Raw genomic sequence first — 22929 nt, 5'->3', positions numbered from 1 at the left:
TATTTGCCATAAATATTTATTTCCGTAATATTATGACTTTTCCCCAAACCAAATTTTCCAAAAATTACAACTTTATTTGTTGTTTTGTTTGTTTCTCATAATACTAAGTTAGAAAAAACATATTTTTTCTATGTTATTATTTCAACTTTATGCTACTAAAATAACATTATTTTTCCTTATAATATTGTTCCCATTATTCTCATAAAACTCAATTTTTTTCTTGTGATATTTTGACTTTATTCTTGTAAATGACTATTTTTCCATTTCTGCTGTTTCCAAATAGTAATATAATAACAATTATAATAATTACCATTAATCTAATATTAATATTATTATATAATATTAATATAATATTGATCTTAATATTAATATATTATTTATAATATTATTATTCATAATAATAATTTATTTCAATAATTCATTTATTATGACTTTTCCCCAAACCTAATTTTCCAAAAATTACAACTTTATTTGTTGTTTTGCTTGTCTCTCATAATACTTTACAAAGTAAAAAAAAACAACATATTTTTTTCTATGTTATTATTTCAACTTGATGCTACTAAAATAACTTTATTTTTCCTTATAATATTTTTCCCATTATTCTCATAAAACTCCGTATTTTTTCTTGTGATATTTTGACTTTATTCTTGTAATTCTCTATTTTTTTTTTTTATTTTTTTTTTTTAGTTTTCTTGTTAAATTATATTTGTAGAATGTGCTGCGGGACAATAAAAAACAGCAAATGGCCCCCGGGCCGTACTGTGGACACCCCTGACATTAGCTGTTGTGAACAGAACCCAAACTAGCCATTGGTTGCACATTTTCCCTGGGACATGAGGAGACAAATCAGCTTGTTGACATCTTTTTTTCCTCCATTTGTGCGTACTTTTATTTGGATTTTTCTGTTTCAATATGATGCTTTATAACCATTTAATGTTGTGCGACTAGCCAGTGGTTACATAGCTGTTGTCGTTTCCTGCTGCTTAGCAATAATGATGAAGTTAACAATACTACAACACGTGATGACATAAACGGAGTCATGGAAGTAACCCTTTTGGATCTTCAATTTTATATCAACAGAAGCAATCAACCATACTAGTACAGTGTGTAAAGGGTGGACAGGGAGTAAAGTGCAGTCCGGGGACCCATTTGCGGCCTGCGGCTGTTTTTTTTTTATTGGAATATTCTAAAATGTAATTTAACAAGAAAATTAAATCAAACAAATAACAGCAAAAATGGAAAAATCAGCAGTGTAGCAGAATAAAATCAAAATATTAAAAGCGAAAAAAATTGTAATCTAAAGAGAAAAACAAATTTTACCAGAATAATGTTGTAATATTATGAGGAAAAATAACCTCATTTTAGTAGCATAAAGTTGAAATATTACGTAAAGAAAGATGTTTTACTTAATATAATAACTTAATATTATGAAAAACAAACAAAAAAACAAATGAAGTTGAATTTTTTGGAAAATAAGGTTGGGAAAAAGAGATAATGTTACGAAAATAAAGTCAAAATATTATGGGAGTAAAGTCATAATTACGAGAAAAAAATTTACAAGAAAAAGATGACATTAAAAAAAAACAGTTGGAATTTTAGGAGAATGAAGCCAAAATATAAAGAAAAAAAAGTTGTATTCTAATGAGGAAAAAAAGTCTCAGTTTTAAGACAATAAACTTGTAATATTATGAGGAAAAATAATCATTTTAGTAGCACAGCGTTGAAATATTAAAGAAAAAAATTGTTATTTGAAAATGTGTTCTAGTTGTAATATTGTGTAGCACAAACAAAACAAAATCGAGCTGTACGTTTTTGGAAAATGAGGTTGCGGAAAAAGTTTTGATGTTACTAGAAAAAAATCATAATATTATGAGAATACAGTCATAATTATGACAAGAAAATGTACAAGAAGAATGTTGAAATAGTTGAAAATAACATGAGAAATGGAAAAAAAAACCCAGCTGTAATTTATTGAAGATAAAGTCAAAATATTGAGAGAAAAATGCTGTAGTCTAACAAGAAAAACTCATAATTTTATGAGAATAATGGCGCAAAAGTATGAGGAATAATAACGTCATTTTAGTAGCATAAAGTTGAAATATTACAAAGACATTTTTGTTTTTAAGTTGTAATATTATGAGAAACAAGCAAAATAACATAAAGTTGTCATTTTTGGAAAATTTGCTTGGGGGAACAGTTAGAATGTTACCAGAATACAGTCAAAATATTACGGGAATACTGTAAAGTCATATTTACGACAAGAACATTTACAAGAAGAAAGTTGAAATAGTTGGGGGGAAAAAACAGATTTGAAATGCAAAAAACCCCCAAAACAGATGTACTGTAATTTAATGAGAATGAAGTCCAAATACTGAGAAAAAAAATCTGTAATCTAACGTGAAAAAGTCCTAATTTTATGAGAATAGTGTAATATTATGAGAAACCATAACGTCATTTTAGTCGAATAAAGTTGAAATATTATAAAAAGATATATTTTTTTTAAAGTTGTAATATTATGAGAAACAAACCAAACCAAACAAAGTTGTCATTTTTGGAAAATTTGGTTGGGGAAAAAAATGATACTGTTATGAGAATAAAGTCAAAATATTATAGGAATAAAGTCATAATATTACGAGAAGAAATTCCAATATAATTCCACACTTCCAATATTTGGAAAGTTTTAAAAAAAGAAACACAACAGCAAAAATGGTGAAAAGCATGTGTTGCTTTACAAAATATCGAAGTGGCATTTTTCACTATGTGGCCCCCGCTGGAAAAAGTTTGGACACCCCTGCCCCAGCCCTAGACTCGGGCCCGAGGCAACAAGCTAAAAGCCTGAGGTGTCAAATTGTTGTCTGGCGCGGCTCTTAAGGTGCTGGGGAGTAAGGTTTACCAGCATACTTATCATTACTCCCGAGTCAAATCTTGACTTGCTCCATCGTTAGCTTCTCCTCATCCATCTCCACTCTCTTTGACTGGTGACCATTTTCCTTCCTCATTTATCCTCCCTCTCCTGATATGCTCTAGTTGAGCCTTTCCAGATAAAGCAACCTTGCTTTTGCATCTACTATCTCCCATCTCCTCCCCCCGTCACTGACGCAAATTCAATTGTGAGACGTTGGCAATGAATAGTGCAGCAGACAGGTGAGAGCGACTCGGCAGAGGAGAGATTCGTGGTGATGTGACGATCCATCAGGACCTAAAAGGAATGGATTGAGTCAAAGAAAAGCACCATGGAATCTTTTTGCAGTAATGCAGTTACAAATGAATTCATTTCTGCCTTTTCCTTCCTGGTTTTATTGAAAGTGTGTGCGGGCTTCCTCTGTATCACCATCACTCGGCATCCAGTCTCAGCAGCTAAGGCCATCTGGCTGTTGATCTGCGGGATTGTCTCGTCGACAGGGTCTCTGTGAGGGGATTTCATGCTAAGTGGCTCCCCGCTGATACGCCCCGCCACAATACTGCAAATTATTCCACCACTTTTAATCCCTGAATGACAAACAGGAGGCCCCCTCTCAGGTACAAATGGCTGCTGGAGCCAAGTCAATTCCCAGCCGTGGTTCACGAGCTCAGGAATAAAACCGCAGCGGTACTTCCTTTTTCACTGTTAATTTGTTAATATGAGGATTAAACGGCATATAAAGTGAATGAATGAATAATGCCAATCCAACTAATCCACGGGTGTCCAAACTTTTTCCGGCAAGGTCCACAGTGAAAAATGAAAGGATGCACATGTAGATATGTTCAGAAGTTTTTTTTTTTTTTTTAAAAACTGCATCTCAGCTTTGTGACGTAGGTGAAAAAGCCAATGACTCACATCAACTTCGCTCTTTGCTTTTTTCCCACTTTTGCTTGTGTTGTTTTTTTAATTTTTCAAAATATTTCTGCTTTCTTCTTAAATAATCCTCATGAATTTTCTTCCATATATATTTTTTCTTTTATTTTCTTCTTTTATTTTGACTTTATTCCAATAATATTGTTTTCCCCAAACAAATTTTCAAAAAATTACAACTTTATTCTTTGTTTTATTTGTTTCTTGTAATATTACAACATAAAAAAATGATGCATTTTTTCTTTAATATTTCAACTCTACAGTATGCTACTAAAATTATATTATTTTTTCTCATATTACAAATTTATTTTTTCATTCTTTTAATATGACTTTTTTCTCATTTGAGTATGACATTTAAATTATATTATATTATAATATATATAATATATATTTGTTTTCTCAACCTCTCTCACAAGTTCGGGCTCCTTCCCCGCCAGCGAAGTAACATTCCATGTCCCAAGAACCAGATTTGGCCGCCGAAGACCAGGTCGCCTAGGCGCCCGCCCTCGACCGCCGCCCAAAGCGCAATGCACCGGACCCTTATGCTTGCCCCCGCAGGTGGTGGGTCTACGGGGAGGAGATCCCGTGTGGCTTGTTCGAGCTGAGGCTGGCCGGGCCCCACGGGTGAGAGCCCGACCACCAGGCGCTCGCCTGTGAGCCCCTCCCCCAGGCCTGGCTCCAGGGTGAGGCCCCGGTATCCCACCTCTACCCACAGTTTGGGTTCTGGATCCAAACTCCTCGAGAGGGACTGGACCTTGTTCTACTCTGGAGTTGCTGCAGGGGAGAGGCGGCGAGCTGGTGTGGGCTTATTAATAGTCCCCCGGCTCGGTGCCTCCGTGTTGGAGTCATCCCCGGTGAACGAGAGGGTCCCCTTTCCCTACGCCTCCGGGTTGGGGAAAGGGTCCTGACTGTCGTTTATGCATACGCGCCGAACGGCAGTTCAGAGTACCCAGCCTTCCTGGAGTCCATCAGTGGGGTGCTGGAGAGCATCCCAACTGGTGACTCCGTCGTTTTGCTGGGAGACTTCAACGCCCATGTGGGCAATGACAGTGTGACCTGGAGGGGTGTGTTCGGGAGGAACGGCCTCCCCGATCTGAACCCGTGCGGTGTGATGTTGTTGGACTTCTGTGCGAACCACAGTTTGTCCATCACAAACACCATGTTCCAACATAAGGATGTCCATAAGTGCACATGGCACCAGGACACCCTAGGCCGCAGGTCTATGATCGACTTTGTAGTCGTATCATCAGACCTGCGTCCGCATGTTCTGGACACACGGGTAAAGAGAGGGGCTGAGCTGTCAACTGATCACCACCTGGTGATGAGTTGGATTAGATGGCGGGGGAGGATGCCGGACAAACCCGGGAGACCCAAACGTGTAGTGAGGGTGTGCTGGGAACGTTTGGCAGAGTCACCTGTCCGTCGAGTCTTCAGCTCTCACCTCCGGCAGAGCTTTGCCTGCATCCCGGGGGAGGACGAGGATATTGAGTCCGAATGGGCTCTATTCCGTGCCTACATTGCTGAGGCAGCCAATCGGAGCTGCGGCCGCAAGGTGGTCGGTGCCAGTCGTGGCGGCAAACCCCGAACCCGATGGTGGATACCAGAGGTCAGGGCTGCCATCAAGCTGAAGAAGGAGTCCTATCGAGCATGGATGGCTTGTGGGACTCCTGAAGCAGCTGACAGGTACTGGCAGGCCAAGCGGCACGCGGCTTCGGCGGTGGTCGATGCAAAAACTTGGGTGTGGGAGGAGTTCGGTGAGGCCATGGAAAACGACTTTCAGTCGGCCTCGAAGAGGTTCTGTCAAACTGTCCGGCGCCTCAGAAAGGGGAAGCAGTGCCCGGTCCACACTGTTTACAGTGGGGACGGGGACCTGATGACCTCGACTGAGGATATAGTTGGGCGGTGGAAGGAATACTTCGAGGCCCTTCTCAATCCCACTGACATACCTTCCATAGAGGAAGCAGAGGCTGAGGACATGAACGCGGACAGTTCCATCACCGTGGCTGAGGTATCTGGGGTAGTCAAAACACTCCCCAGTGGCAAAGCTCCGGGGGTGGACGAGTTTCGCCTTGAATTCCTCAAGGCTCTGGATGTTGAGGGACTGTCTTGGCTGACACGTCTCTTCAACATTGCGTGGAAGTCGGGAACAGTACCTCTGGATTGGCAGACCGGTCTACATGTGTTTTGTAGACCTGGAAAAAGCATTTGACCGTGTCCCTCGTGGTGTCCTGTGATGGGTGTATGGGATTGGTGGCGCGCTACTACGTGCCATTCAGTCCTTGTACGACCGGAGCAGGAGCCTGGTTCGCATTGCCAGCAGTAAGTCAAGCCTGTTTCCGGTGAACGTTGGCCTCCGCCAAGGCTGCCCTTTGACACCGATTCTGTTTATAATTTTCATGGACAGAATTTCTAGGCACAGCCAAGGTGTCGAGGGAGTCCAGTTCGGGGGCCTTAGGATCTCATCTCTGCTATTTGCAGATGATGTGGTCCTGATGGCCTCATCGAGCTGTGACCTGCAGCGTTTACTGGGACGGTTTGCATCTGAGTGTGAAGCTTCTGGGATGAGACTCAGCACCTCCAAATCCGAGGCCATGGTTCTCAGTCAGAAAAGGGAGGATTGCTCCCTCCGGGTTAGGAATGAGGTCCTGCCCCAGGTGGAGGAGTTCAAGTATCTCGGGGTCTTGTTCATGAGTGAGGGAAGGTTGGAGCGTGAGGTTGATAGGCGGATCGGCGCAGCGTCTGCAGTAATGCGGTCGCAGTACCGGACCGTCGTGGTAAAGAGAAAGCTGAGCCGGTAGGCAAAGCTCTCAATTTACCGTTCGATCTATGTTCCCTCCTTCACCTATGGTCACGAGCTTTGGGTCGCAGATAAGTTACTCCTGTGATTCCATAGTCAGCAGCTTGACTATGGAATCACTCCTGTGATTCCATAGTCAAGCTGCTAACTTATCTGCTAATGCAAACACGACAGTCTCCATCTCCTCTCAGCCAAAGCTTGCCAAGAAGACAGTTCTGTCTCAAGGTATGTTGACGTATTACGACTTGTATGTAACTTACAAATAACGTGTGTGAACGGGCGTCAACGATCGCATAACTTATTGCCCGCGGATGCGGGACGTATCAATCATACGTTGACATACGTCGAAAAGTTTTATGCAGGCACAAAATTTTTGGACGACTTAGACGTACGACGTATGCCGGCGTGCTTTCGCGTGCTGTTAACATATACAAAACTTACCCATAACTTATTCGACGTGCGCCAGCATATTGGCCAAAATTTTCATACGTTGGTGTAAGCTGGCTAAATCGTCAAGGTGTGACAGGCCCCTTACTGTCACGACCCAAGGGAACATTACCTATTTAAAAACGACACAGGAGAATCAATTCATCAAGTCATCAAGTTCATATTATGAGGAACAACAATGTCATTTTAGTAGCATAAAGTTGAAATATTAAAGAAAGATAAATTTTTTAAAGTCATAATATTATGAAAAACAAACTAAACAACAAATAAAGTCGTAATTTTTTGAAAATTAGTTTGTGGAAAATTATAATGTGACAGATACATTGGAAAAAAGTCATAATTACAAGAAGAAAATGTACAAAAGAAAGTTTAAATTGAAAGTTGAACAACAGCAGAAATGGAAAAAAAACAGCAGTGATTTTATGAAAATAAAGTCAAAATATTAAGAGGAAAAAGGTTGCAATTTCAAGAGATTCAACTTGTAATATTATGATGAAAAATAACATAATTTGAGTAAGTTTTGTAAGAGCTGAAATATTAAAGAAAAATATTTTAAAAATTAGATAATAATAAACTTGTAAAAAAAAATTTAAGTTAAGTTGTAATATTACAAGAAATAAACAAAAAATAATGTCATTTTGGGAAAATTAGATTAGGGAAAAGTTAGAATATTACAAAAATTAAGTCAAAATATTATGCGAATACAGTCATAATACTACGAGTTGAAAAGGTACGACGATTATATGAGGAGAAAGTTTGAATATTTGGAAAATTTCAAAAAACAACAACAAAAATGGGAAAAAAAACAACAGCGAAGTCTCGTGTCACAAGATCTCGCGAGATTAAAACATGACAAGATTCCTTGTTCAGAAAAAAAATGCCTTGTGTACGCTAGGCCTGGGACGATAATCAATAAATGAATCACACAATGAATGAAAATGAAGGAGAAGCGGCATAGAAAATGGATGGATGGATGAATGAAAATGAACTTGATCATTTTGCTGGCCTCAGTTTATTGCCATGCGCATGCGTGTCTGTTTTCCTCATCTCTAGCCTCCAAACAAGCAGGAAGAGAGTTCACTCTGTGCATTGGTTTCCGCACCTTGGCTCGTTTATTCCATAAAACAACGGCATGAACGGCGTGAGCCCTTTTGTCAGTCACACAGTCTCTTTGTCTCGGTGGGTGGAGGCGGGGCCGCTAGCACACACACAAAGTGCAGATAAGTGTAACGTAGTCGAGATTAAATTAGTAAATTAGTAGACTGCAATATATTGTCATATATTTTTCATATTTTTCCATTGTACTTTTAAAAAAAAGTCATGTTCAACTCTCATATCATCTCGTTCCTGGGGACCCAATCTCGTACATCCGCTTGTCTCATGACACCCCACTAATAATAGAAAATATCAAAATGGCCCTTGCATCCTTTCTTTTTCAGTATGTGGCCCTTTATGGAAAAGGTTTGGACCCCCCCGCTTTATAGAATGTATAGAAATGTCTTGAAAACACTACAAATACTGTATATACTATATACTCCCCTATATTATACAGTGGTACCTCGGTTAACGTCCGCCCTGGTTAGAGCGTTTTTTGGTTAACAACCAACGTTTTTGCTTAAATTTTGCCTTGGCTTACTGTTCAGCTTCCAAAATACCGTCCGGTTTGTTTACGCCGCCATTGTGGATCATGCGGCCAAGACGAAATCTCACAATACACAAGAAAGGCGACCACACGGAGACAAGGGTGCAAGATGTCTGAATTTTACAGCTTAAAAAGAAGATCATTGTCATTTCAGAGGTATGGAAATGTGACGGGAGTGGCTCCGTCATCGGCTGCGATGCATACTACTCCGGTTCTATCAATCCCGCAGTCAAACATAGCACAAATCACCACTTCGCCTGCGCACTTTAGCGACGTCGCTGCCGCCAGCGGTTGTTTTTGTTCCATTTTCTATATTAAACAGTAAGGTACATGTTTATTTGTCCTAGAATGTTGACATTTAGTTTGATATTTTTTTTTTTACATTTTTGCAAATTGCGGTTGCATCAGAATAATGTGTTTATTTTGTTCATTTATGGTTTTTGTGTTTTTTTTTTTTTACCAACAAAACGAGGTAAAAGTGATGTTAAATGTTCAGTTGTCCATTAATTTGTGACTTGCATTTATTTTTGCATCATTTTCTGCATGTAAAACTATAATTATTGTCTGTAAAAGGTGTTTTGTGTTAACATTTGTTGTTGTCTGGAACAGATAAATTGGTTTAACAATATTTTCTATGGGAAAACTTGCTTTGGTTAGAGTCTGTTTTGGTTTGAGTCGGACCTTCTGGAACGGATTAATGACGTCAACCACGGCACCACCATATTTAATTAAGCTACATTTGAGCTCCCTGTTTTGTTTGTAAAATATGAAAGTTAAATAGAAGACACTAATTGTCAATATGGTTGAAAAGTTATGACTATTTATAGCTTGTTTGTTTTGTATGATTATATTTCCGTAGCGACCTTTATTTTGGTAGCCAGCTCAGGAAACGCTACTCGCCAGTATAGCAGGTGCTTTGACGCCGCCCATAAATCGCCTCGCAGCCAGGTTCGGATGTTATTACCCGAGCGGCTGCAGGATTCCGGCTAAGGAGGACTCGGTGCGATGACAGCCTCCAAGGATCCGAGCAAGAAGAAAGCCAAAGAGTCTCAGCAGGATGAGGTAGACACACATTCAGTAGTTCAACTGCCGCAACTGATCCGAGGGGCTATAGCTTGTGCTGTTTTCCCTCCCTTTGTGGACCAATTAAGGTCCACATTGTGGCTGTGGAGGTTCAACATCTGCTTCGATGTTGTTGAGCGAACATCCTCTGTGAGTGTGTGACGTGAACAGGTGTGACAATGTGTGTAATGACGTGTTACGTAACATTATTGCACATTAAGTCACGATCAGGAGGATGGTGGCTGCACAAAGGGGACATGAGAAGAATGTTGTTGCTTGACTACACAAGGTGGGACGGATGGACGGTGCAAATGCGTGGTGCAGCATGGAACAGGCCGGCTGCACATCTGCACGTCTTTCCGAGTCAACTTATTTGTATTGCCTCGGTGACCTGTTGGAAATGAGCATCAGAGTTGGGGTTTGTTGGATCAATTGGAGGATTGTGATGCAGGGATGCTCCAGGGAAACGTGGGACGTGGGTTGTTGTGTCTGGAGAACATAAAATGCAGACATTATACAAATGTTCTTATTTTATACTGCATATATCATATAAATGCATGATGTCATATAAATGAATATGAATATAAACTATACATTTTAATATATTTGTATGCATATTGTTTTACTGAATATATTGTGTATTACTTTAACAAGTATTTAATTGTCATGATTAGTTTTACAATAATTCACTATTTCATGTATTATTAATGATTTGATTAATTACAAACGAAATTAAACTTTTTTGGTGTAAAGTTTATATTATTGTTTATAATATTTATCGCATTTACATTTTTTTGTTATTTACTTTTAATAATTAATTGATTAATTAAATGCAACTTCTTTGCGTAATGTATGCAAATATGTGTATACCCATATTCTGATGTGTTTTTTTATTGGTTACATTTTTTATGATTTAATTTTTGTTTATAAGGAATTCATTATTTTAATATATAATTGTTTATTAATCAATTATAAATTAAATTGAACTTTTTTTTATAATGTACATGTATAATATGTGCATATTTATGTGATGTACAGTATTTCATTTCATTTTTTTATTTCATTTTTGTTTCATTTTTTGTTTTTAAAGAAGTCATTATCCATGCATTTATTTATTAATCAATTATAAAGTAAATAAAACTCTTTTTGTATTATATGTGTATATTTATATGATATATATTTTTTTTATTTAAATTTTTATTCCATTTGACATTGTTTTAAAAATATTTTATTATTTAATGTATTTATTTATTCCTCAATTCTAAATTAAATTAAACTTTTTTGTATAATGTATCTATTATATGTGTGTACATATATATATATGTTTTTACACAGAGTTGTTATTATTCAATTAATACTTTTTTTAAACATAATTTTTTTAATTAATTAAACAATATTTTAAAATAATTTATTTAATATTATTATTTGTTACTCATTTATTCGGCAATTGTAAATTCAAATGAACCTTTTTTTGTACAAAATATGTACTGTAGATTATATGTGTATATTTATATTATTTATTTTTAATTGTAATATTTTAAAAAATAAAATTTTTTATATTTATTAATATTAAAAAAAATTATTTTATTTTGTGTAACTTTAGGGAAACCCTGCACCTACTTACTGTTTGGCTCTTTTGGGGACCGTTTGCATGTCATGCTTGTTCAGGAAACGTCACACCCTTCGTCGTCGATTAATTCAATTGAGGCTTTTGACATCGACAGCTTCAATCAGTTGTCTTCTTTGTAGGCTGCCAGATGTGTCTTTCACGTAGACGTGAACTGGCTTTGCTGTCAGCTCAAGTGAGTGCGATGGACAGCAGAGAAGTGTATCTCGGAGATGCGTTCATGCACTTACGCACACTGAAAATCAAATCATAGACTTTGAACTAATGGTCAGTGAGCGGCCCATTGGCTCAGTGGTGTGTAAAGAACGGCTCTGCTGTGTGTGTGTGTGTGTGTGTGTGTGTGTGTGTGTGTGTGTGTGTGTGTGTGTGAGAGAGAGTCTGCCTCGTTCATTAGGAAGTTTCCACCTCGCCGCTCGTATGTGTGATACAGATGATGCACATGATTGTCTGCAAGCATATGCCGCGCCTCATTGGCTCATTTGAATCCCTCAGAAATTGCATGTGAATGACTGCAAATGCTGCAAAAAATAAAAGAAGAAAAAATGCATAACGAGCCGCCTGCTGGATTTTGGGCTCAGAATCTTAAACTACCATAAACTGCACCATGGAAAAACTTCCACAATTCATGTAGCTACACATCCAGTTTGGTATTACACGTTCCAAATATTAAATTATCCAAACGACAATACAGCCGAAGTCAAGGCAACACATTGAAATTGAAAACTTAAGCCAAAAGGAAGGTTTTTTCAGTTCATCATAAAATAATAGCAAACAAGTATAGAAAAGCACATTTCTGTAATGGAATTCAGGGCACGCAGGGCGCAACTGACTTTTTTTTTCTCAAGGTTTTTCATGCAACTAGCGCCCACAAACGCAATGAGGACTTTTAGTGTGTGGATATGCATTGAATCGCTGACTTTTTTTAGTCGCAATTTGGACAATAAAGATGAGAAATGCAATTTTGCCCCCAGCCGTAACAGAAGCAGCCTGATGTCTCCATTTTGATGATGTTTGTGACTTGGGTTTACAGCAGGGGTGTCCAAAGTGCGGCCCGGGGATTTTTTTTTTTTTTTTTTTATAGGCCTGCGGCACATTCTAAAAATATCATTTACCACAAAAAGTAAAAAAACACCCAAAATCAACAATAATTTTACAAGAACAAAGTCAAAATATTTAGAGGAAAAAGTTGCAAACTAACGAGAAGACGTCATAATTTTACGACAATAACATCGCAATATTATGAGGAAATATAACATATATAACAAATTATAATAATGGAAAATTAGGTGGGCAAAAATGTTCTAACAAGGGGTGTCTCAAATTTGTGATGTAGGTCAAAAAGCCTATTGTTAGGCTTGGCTCTTTTTTTCCTCATTTTTGCTTTTTAAAAAAAATGTCATTCAAGATTCAAGAGTTTTATTGTCATATGCACAGTAAAACAGGTAGTTACACTACGCAACGAAATTCTTATTCTGTTCATTTTCCCTAAAAAAAAGAAAGAAAACACAAGAAAATGAATAAGAACAGAAGAAACATTAATACCAATAAATTAAAAGCAACAATAATATGTTCAGTGTTATGAGTGCTTCGTTGAGAAGCCTGATGGCCTGTGGGTAAAAGCTGTTCGCCAGTCTTGTGGTCCTGGACTTCAAACTCCTGTAGCGTCTGTGTGTGAAGAATGAGTGTTATGGATGTGTGCTGTCCTATATTACAGTATATCAACCTTCTTCTGGGCCGCACGGTGGCCTAGTGGTTAGCATGTTGGCCACACAGTCAAGAGATCGGGAAGACCTCGGGTCGAATCTCCGTTGGGCGTCTCTATGTGGAGTTTGCATGAGTTTTCTCCGGGTACTCCGGTTTCCTCCCACATTCCAAAAACATGCATGTTAGCTTAATTGGTGACTCTAAATTGCCCATAGGTATGAATGTGAGTGTGAATGGTTGTTTGTCTATATGTGCCCTGCTATTGGCTGGCGACCAGTCCAGGGTGTACCCGGCCTGTCGCCCGAAGTCAGCTGGGATAGGCTCCAGCATACCCGCGACCCTAGTGAGGAGAAGCGGCGTAGAGAATGGATGGATCAACCATCTTCTCAAATTATCTTTGTAACTTTTCTTTTCGTAATATTTTGACTTTATTCCCACAATATCAGAACTTTTTCCCTAACCTAATTTTCCAAAAATAACAACTCTGTTTTGTTTTGTTTATTATATAATACTACAACTTAATTTATGTTATTCTAATAATAATTGGGCGATTATCGCGTGTCACCATCCAGCCAAGCGACACCTGGCGAAATTCGTCCGTGTGAAAGTTTCTGCTCGTGCCTGTCATGCGACGCGTGTCTTGTGACGCGATCCCAGAAAGTTGAACGTTTTTCAGCTTTTCGTCGCTGTCGCCCAGACGAGGACCAATCAGCGGGAGTTTCATTGATCGACAAATGAGCGGACTGGATGCTAATCATTACGCTATACTTGCAGTGTCAGATTTCCCAGAGCTAGTTGACATTTCTAAAAAAAAGAATATGGAGATATAAAGGAAAAAGCAGCGGCTTGGTAACTCGTTGGCGCCAGAGTAAACATGTCTGGTAGGTTTACATCAATTTACACGGCCATTTATGTAAGTTTATCTTCAATACTAGCAAGACCCGGTACTAGCAAGAGTCCTCGATTTACGCCGGCCGCTTTTCCTCCTCTGAGCCACGTTGATACCCCGAAATTCTCTCCACATAACAGCCAATCAAACCGTGGGAGACTCGTACAATTGGCTCTGGATGTGAATGCGTCGCTCACCTGTGCAGCTGGTCACGATGGTTTCGTACGTAATGGCGATGAATTTCGCCAATCGCGGTCGTTTGTCGCCTCCCGTGTGTTACGTGTCAAAAGCAAACAAATACAAGTGTGCAAAATAGCAAAATAACAGTAGAAAGTGAAAACCAAAAAAAACGAGTTCTCGTAAAACTGCGACTTTTTTTTCTTGTTACAATACGACTTTTTTCTCTTAATATTTTTACTTGATTCTCATAAAATGACAGCAGTTTTTTAAAAATTTCCCAACTTCTTCAACTTTCTTCTTGCACATGTTCTTCGCGTAATAATGACTTTATTCTGCTAACATTCTAACTTGTTCCGCGGCGTAATTTTCCAAAAGGTTGTTTCTTACAATATCACAACATCAAAAGTTTCTTGTTCTTTAATATTTCAGATTTATGCTACTAAAATTCTCCTCATAATACAAATGGAATTTACTGTTAAACATGGAATCTTGCGAAAACGGACATAATGTGAATGAAATGCTGTCATCGTGAGGAGAAGGAACGTTCGCGTGAGGGTGGTATCGCTCAACCGTGGCGGAATCTCATCACAAACACGAACGCGCCCCCCCTGCCGAACTCAACATGTCGCAATGGCGACTTGAAACACCGTTGGTGGAAAAAGCCGTCTCACGGAGCGTGAATGCGAAGCAAGCGGGGTTAGCTCAGTTTAGCGGAGCATGCTAGTGCGGCTGTGTGTGTGTGCGACTCAGGCTGGATAAGTGCGTTTACGCCGCCGTGTGTTTTACCGGCTCGTCTTAACCGTCACAGACATTCTCAACACACATGCAACACACTTCCAGCCTTCAAAATAAGAGTGCTGTTTGCCACATACTGTCCAGTTGTGTAAAAAAATAAGGGTGTCATAAAAAATACCTTACATTAATAACACAGTTGGAATTGCTACATCTTCCTTGATCACAAGGACTTTTACAGTTTACAGTTGGTTGAGGATTTTGTGTGGAGAGGCTGGCATTCCAAAAAAATCCAAAAATCTTTTTCGCCCCCTTAAAACTCCAATTCGAGGAATGTGTGAAGCTGCGTGCCGGCTACACACAAAGCGGGGTCCTATCACATTGCTAAAGCTAGGGTCCTCGTTGCAACAGCGGAAACAAACGATTGACAAATCTGCTGCAAACAATGTATTCGCGATGTCCAGCGAGCTTCCCGGTCAACTAGTAATGTGTCGGTCGCGAACGAATCGGCTCTAAGGAGTTTTGAAACAGGAGCCGGCTCACGTCTTTGGGAGCCAATTAGTTTTTCCCTGCTCTTTTTTTTCTGTTTAAGGTGAATATCATTGGTCAAGATGTGTGGCGGCGTCTCTGTGTCCACACTGAGCAGGGGGAGGGGCGGGGTTAAACACACGCTGTGGTGCTCTCAGAGCCGATTCATTTATGAGAAATTTGCATGAGGAGATTTGACCTATTTTGACCTGATTTGTCTATTGAGATGGGGCCTTATGTTGTATTTAATAATATAACATTATATTATCATATATTTTTGTAGCTGTTCGTTGAGGTATATTTTATTCCATTTAAATAAATAAATAAATTAATTAATAAATCAATTTTAAATAATAAACAATTGATATCATGTATTTTGTTAAATTAGTAATTAATTTCACACAATACAGATAATTTGCTGGTAAATTAATTTAAGACAACCAAAAAATCTGAGGAGACAATTAGAAGCGGAAAGAGGCAACTCTTTTCAAGAGCCGAGCCAAAAGAACCGGCTCTCTAAAAAGAACCGAAATGTCCATCACTAGTCACAATTATTTAGCAGGAGAAGCTCTATCACGAATGGTTGTTTGTCTATATGTGCCCTGCGATTGGCTGGCGACCAGTCCAGGGTGTACCCGAAGTCAGCTGGGATGGGCTCCAGCATTCCCCCGCAACCCTAATTAGGATAAGCGGCATAGAAAATACATGGATGGATGGAAGCTCTATCCCAAATGTACAAGGAGGTCAGACATTTGCTGAGCCTGATGCACTTGACAGGTTGGTGTTCCTTTCTGGCACAAAATAAGGAGATGCTTGTGTCTTCTAAAAATGTTTACTCTTGTCCAATTGAAAGTCTTTTTGAGTTGCTGGAAACATGCAGCTTGTAGACCGCTCGGTGCGGTTTATTTATGAAGGAATCTGTTTTTATCTTTAAATGTAGTGGGTGCAGCTTAAATACCGGTGCTTTCTATAGACCGGAAATTAGGGCATATTTGTCAGATTCTATTTATCTATTTCATTTCAGGTTGACGTGTAAGCACAGTAAGACACAATTAAAACACTTTAAATGCAATAAAACACGGTAAACACAGTGAAACAACACTTCAAATGGGCTATTTTTGCTGATATTCTTCTTGCAACATTAGAGCAAAGACCTGGCTCATGGATCGCAAATATCCGCAGGTGGTATCATCAATTTCTGTCAATGTTGTGTTGTTGCAGAACAACATGAGCTCCAACATTGACACGTTACAACGTCATGGTATGTGTGTGTGTGTGTCTGCAGGAGTTCGTGGATGTCAGCCCCCCGCAGAGGAACTGGAAGGGCATCGCCATCTCGCTTCTGGTGATCGTGGCCGTCTGCTCGCTCATCACCATGTCTGTGGTGGTCCTCACGCCTGGTACGACAGGCGAGGATGCGATATCATGCGAGATTACGTCTATTGTGTTTGGTATTTTGTCAGTGATGCTTTTTCTCTCTTCCCGTAGCCGAACTCCCGGGCAGCACCAGGTCTCCGCTGACTGTGGAGGATCTCTACTCGTCTGAGTTGAGCGTGCACAGCCCCGAAGCCACATGGATCAGCGGTGAGGACACGAGAGAAAAATCAGCATTTAAACTGCCTCGCTAACGTGACAAGTCTGCTTGCAAAGGCGGCAAATCCCGTAATAGCCTTTTTTTTTTTGTGCATTTATGTATAGTGATTTTTTTTTTTTCCATTATCACCGCTTCCCTGATGGATTTTCCTCCTGCACGGTTGCAGCGCATGAGCGCAAAGTGAAAGTCGACTCTTAAAAGGGCCCCCTCACTCCCCCACCCCACCAAGCACATAATGGGAGCAAAAACCTTGAATAGGAACATAAAATGAAAAAAACAAGTGTCTTGAAGTCGAAACAGAAGGTGAGGGCGACGCCTCCTGATATGTCAACAGAAGAAGACCGCGCTTGAAATGTGCTAAAATGTGTCCTATACAGTTTTGTGCTTGACTCCGTAAGTCCCATTTCGGAGTGGGTTTTCATGTGACAGAATATGGCTTCCTCAAAATGGCGAATAAAATAAGCTAACCTTGTGATTATGTGTTATTTCCAAATAATTTCCAAAAGTTAAAGAAAAAATCATGCAGTTTCATGGTTGAACACAGCCTGTTATTGGTCCAAAAATGTGCATATTTAAGCAAATGCTGTGTGTTTTTGGACTAAATGAAGCATTTTCAAGCATAAAAGTGGCTAAATGAAGTCAAATTCAAATATAAGGCATTCAGAAGACACATTCAAAGACGTTGATGAAATGTAGTACTCTACACTGGTCACTAGGTGTCAGTAATGTTACTGTAATGTTTGGTAAGACACACAAGCACCAGACCGGACCGCCAGAACAACAGGCTTTTATTGCAGGTTTGAATGATCTCACACCAGGCACAATAATCCCTAATAAAAAGACAGCTGGCTGTTACTCACGTCACGTCCCGTCCGCCCCTCACTCAGCTCCCCTAGGGAACACATTTATAGCAACACACACAAGCACAAGTCTTGTTTATGTCTTCCATGTCTTAATTTCTCCTACTATGTCTATGTCTCCTACTACTATGTCTACTATATTGGGTAATAGGGGTGTAAAGGTGACTATAGGGGTGTTATTTTATGTCTAGAGAGCTCTAACGATGTTAAAAACCACATTTAGAAGGTCGTAAACAAATTTTCTATGCTCTAAGTACAAAAAAATTCCATTTCTAAATAAGGAATCCTACTTTGCGATAAGCGAGGGATTACAGTATAGTTGAACATATGCTGCCTTTAAGTTAAAGAGGGGGTAGTGGTTGGTTTTTGACGACACCTAGTGGCCGCAATAATTCCTTCACATTAGGCACACTAATTGAATGATACAGAGAATACAGGACAGTTTTTGTTCCACAATACTTTCTAATACGCTTCTTCCTTGGAGCCTGTGTGTCTGTAAGTAATGTGCAACTATAATGATATTAGCTTCACCATATTTTGATGACCAAAAGCCAGCACACTCGGACTGGGAAGAAAATGATAATCACAAATCATCAAAGATGTCCAAAGTGCAGCCTGGGGGCCCGAAGGCCATTCTACAAATATAATTTAACAAAAAAACTAAAACCCCACAAACAACAGCAAACATGAAAAAAATCTGCAGTTATTTTACAAGAATAAAGTCAAAATATTGAGGTACAAGATTTCATCTAATTTAATTCACTTTTTGAATATTAGGTTGGGGAAAAAGTTATGTTATAAGAATAAAGTAAAAATATTATGGGAATAAAGTCATAATTACAAGAACAAATTTTAAAGGGCAAAGTTGAAATATTTTAAAAATAATAAGAAATTTAAAAAACAGCAGTAATTTTACGAGAATAAAGTCAAAATATTAAAAGAAAAAAGTCGTATTCTAAAGAGAAAAACAAGTTTTAAAGGGCAAAATTGAAATATTTAAAAAATAATAAGAAATGAAAAAAACAGCAGTAATTTTATGAGAATAAAGTCAAAATATTAAAAGAAAAAAGTCGTATTCTAACAAGAATTTTTTTTTTTTACGTGAATATAGAGTTGAAATATTCATGTTTGTTTTTTTTAAAATCAGAATATTATGAGAAATAAAGAAAACAAAACAAAGTTGTCATTTTTGGAAAATTATGTTGGGGAAAAAGTCCCAATATTAAGGAAATTAATTCCAAATATTATGGGAATAAAAACATAATATTACGAGAAGAAAATTTACAAACACTATTTGAGAAGAAAGGTGAAATATTTGGAAAAAAAAAACATGAAAAATTAGAAAAAAAAGAGCAAAGGGCGTAATTGATATTAATAGCTTTCTCACCGAGATGGCAAAGCTGAGATGCCTTTTTTTTTCTTGAAATATTTACTTTTAAGTCATTAATAGGACTTTTTAGCATATCTACATGTGTTGCTTTACTAAATATCAAAGTGGCAAAGTTGCATCCTTTCATTTTTCACTATGTGGCCCTCGCTGGAAAAAGTTTGGACACCCCTGATTTAAACCTTTGTACATTTTCAAGACTTTCTAAAAATAAAATAACAAATCTTTCCAGTACCATAAAGACCCTGAGAAGACACACACACACACACACACACACACACACACCATTTCAGGCATCTCATGCTGACCTGCAGGCCCAAAACACAGATGGCTTCACAGTGTCACGTTACAGCGGGATGATTCAGAGTGCGACCCACACACACACGCACGCACACACGATAACAGTGTTGATATGTGTCATCGTTCATTGATACACACAATTCATGTGCTGGGGGTTATTTTGGTGGTGACTGTTATAATTAAAGGCTTTTTGCCACGTTTGCTGGCGCTAATGCACCTCTTAAATCAGCACACCAGAGAGATGGGCAGACCTCTCAAACTGGACGCATGCGCCATCACCCCGTGTCTGATGTTCAAATGCTAAAATGATTATCATCAGTCGACGAAAAGCTGTCCTTGTTGTGTTTTTGTGGTAATAATGTGTTTCCTTGTTTGTTTTTATGGTGTTTTTTGTGTCCTGTTCAAATTGAAGTTGCTAATGATATCACTGTCGCATTGTTGAAGTTGCTGCGCACCCCAGGAAGAATAGCTAAGTCTCTGCCGAAGCCAATTGAGGTCAAAACGGGGAAGAAATGTAATAAACACGCACAGTTTGAGCACATTAAAGCTGAAATACACCGGATCCCCTGAACATTCACGACTGAGCATTCACGGTCTTGCAAATTTACAGATTATTTTTTCAAAACAGGGCCCTTTTCTCACAGAAAACACATCTCATTCACCCTAAGATGGTAATCGTTTTATCGTATGTGCTGATGCAGCATCAAATGCACAGCAAAAATGTACCGCTGTTAAAAAACACCACCATTTTTACACGTCTATGTCTTTTTCCTGACTTTGCTCGGCACTCGTTAAACGCACCATAGTTGCTGTCAAACGCAAAAGAGAATCTAACTTCTACACCACGACTGCAATTCCATTGCATTGCATTGTCATTCATTAGTGGTGAGTCCCGATACATTTTATACTTTATATACTTTTTAATAAGGGTGTGAGGCATGTTGAAGAGAGAAGGTGGAGGGTTCTGGAGCTGAATCCAATCTAATAATTGCAACTTTTACTGCAAATGTTGATCCAAAATCAGAGGAGAAGGTCAACGTCGCGCTAGCAGGAGAGTTTGGAGGGGGAGGAGCGACCCGTGTCAAAAATACACATTTGGGCATAGAAATTACTTTTGGATTTCTGGCATTCGCTGGCGGGGGTGAGACGAATGATTTCACACCCCGCTCGCCATCTTATTTCCGAGGATAACATGGCACAATCCACCCACTGGTGGTGTAATGGTAGCTGCTGCCTGTTAAGGCAAAGGTTCCATCCCATTTTTTTTCCTGTTAGAAGTAATTTGTTATTTTGCACAAAAAATTATTTATTGAACATTTTTTTCCCCCATATACGGTTATACTGTACCTCGCCACTTTGCGTTTCGAATTTTGCCACCTCACTCTATCACGGTTTATTGAAAATATATGAATTAATAAATCACGCAGTTTTGTGGTTGAATACGGCCTATTAATAGTCCAAAAATGGGCATTTTTAAACAAATATACATTTATTTGCGTAAATGAAGCATTTTAAAAATGGCTAAATGAACTAAAAACAAAGATAAGGAATTCAGAAGACTCTGTGAATGATATGTAATATGATGCATGATGCATGATAAATATCGTCCCGATACAGGGATTTATGGTGCCATATCAATACGATAAATCCTATAATATGACAAAAAAACGCTCCAGTGAGGTGAGGTTACCTGTACTGTGCTGTAGGTGTGGGTGAGCAAATCAAGCGCTTCTTTTCTCTTACATGCGACATGCTGTAAACACGTGTCGTAAACAAACATGGCGTTGATCATGTGGAACCTCCCTACTGCCTCAGACACCTCGCGCGCAAGCTAGCTAGCTAGCTAACGCTCAGCAAACACTTGGCGACGAGAGGAAAAAACATCGACTCTCAACACACCAAAGCCCACCAGCCACCCGAAAACGCCACGACGGCGTCCCGAAAGCCCACGTACTTCTGGGTTGACGCAATTTTTTTCGTTTTGTTAATTGTAGTGATGTCATGATATTAACTAATAAAAGTGGCGCCACTGAACCAACTTTTGTTGTGTGCGATGACAACAAACGTCTATGTATCTATCTGTCTATTTGGCTTAAGGGTAAATCTACAGGAACTGTTTATCAAATGGAAGTTTGCTTGACCTATTTTGCAGCCAAGTTTTTCCAGAAAGATGATTACATCGTTAGCATGAATTAACTTGAGACAAATGTACACATTAGCACTCAATAAGTCATCAAAACTTACCTTTATGCATTCCCACATAGTATCAGCATTTGACACCAAATATGAGGTGAAAGAAAAATGGTAAAAATACAGTAGTAGTCTGTCTGTGCGGCGAGAGAAAGTAAGCACGCGCACAATGGACATGCATCAAGTGAGAAGGATGTGACAGAGAGAATGCGAACACTTTTCAAAATAAAACAAAAACAAAATGAAATAATGGAAATTATTTTTTTTCTGTGCGGCCCGGTACCAAATGACCCACGGCCCGGTACTGGGCCACGGCCCGGGGGTTGGGGACCGCTGCCCTAGGAAACACATTTATAGCCACATGTGTCTTATTCATGTCTTATTTATGTCTCATTTTCTCTTATTGTGTCTACTATATTAAGTAATAGGTGTGTAAGGGTGACTATAGGGGTGTTGTTTCATGTCTAGAGGGCTCTATGTGTATAAATGAATAAATCATTGCTGTTTGGTGGTTGAATACAGCCTATTACTAGTCAAAAAGTATCCATGATTAAGCACATTTTAAGTATAAAAATGAACAAATGAAGTCAAATACAAATATAATGCATTCAGAAGACGCATTCAAAGACATTGTGATGATATGTAGTATTCCACACTGGTCACTCGGTGTCAGTAGTCGTACATTAGCCACCGCAAGAGACCCGGAAGTAAAAATACAAGAAGCAACAAAGAAATCATGTTAGAAAACTAACATGTGAGTCTATATTATGTCTTATTTTCTTATTTTATGTCTCCTGTATTGGGTAATAGGTGTGTAAAGCTGACTATAAAGGTGTTCTTTTCATGTCTCGAGAGCTCTAATAATGTTAAAAACTGTATTTAGAAGGTCACAAACTGCTTGTCACTCACCAAGGGTGGGGTCTGGAACCAATTAACTGTGATAATACTTCAAAAGATGCATCTAACTAAATGAAGGTTTAAGTCAAATAGTATAAAAGTAGCTTTTAATGGGTCAGTTAAAGTAGAGGTGCCCGTGTATGGAATTAGAAATGACGCCCGGTGTGGTTCATGCATAACCACCATCTCTTTATATCCATAAATGTGCACTTGAAGTCACTTTTGGTGCATAAAAGACACACAAAAGTCCTCCATCACACT

General features: G+C 38.8%; 1 protein-coding gene across 3 annotated transcripts in view; it reads left to right on the top strand.

Moving 5' to 3' along the window:
• LOC129190354 (inactive dipeptidyl peptidase 10-like) overlaps window positions 1-22929 on the top strand; it is a 68076-nt gene that overhangs the window by 13195 nt on the left and 31952 nt on the right. For 2 of the 3 annotated variants that reach the window (XM_054792987.1, XM_054792969.1), the window contains exons 2-3: window positions 16726-16840; window positions 16929-17024. In XM_054792987.1, coding sequence (XP_054648962.1) covers window positions 16726-16840; window positions 16929-17024 — 211 coding nt within the window. Of the gene's footprint in view, window positions 1-9630; window positions 9781-16725; window positions 16841-16928; window positions 17025-22929 lie in introns of those variants that run through there. The other variant, XM_054792978.1, reaches the window with a different exon arrangement.

This window comes from Dunckerocampus dactyliophorus, chromosome 1 (assembly GCF_027744805.1).
Source record: "Dunckerocampus dactyliophorus isolate RoL2022-P2 chromosome 1, RoL_Ddac_1.1, whole genome shotgun sequence".
NCBI classification, from domain to species: domain Eukaryota; kingdom Metazoa; phylum Chordata; class Actinopteri; order Syngnathiformes; family Syngnathidae; genus Dunckerocampus; species Dunckerocampus dactyliophorus.
This window is presented reverse-complemented; position numbering and strand designations above follow the sequence as displayed.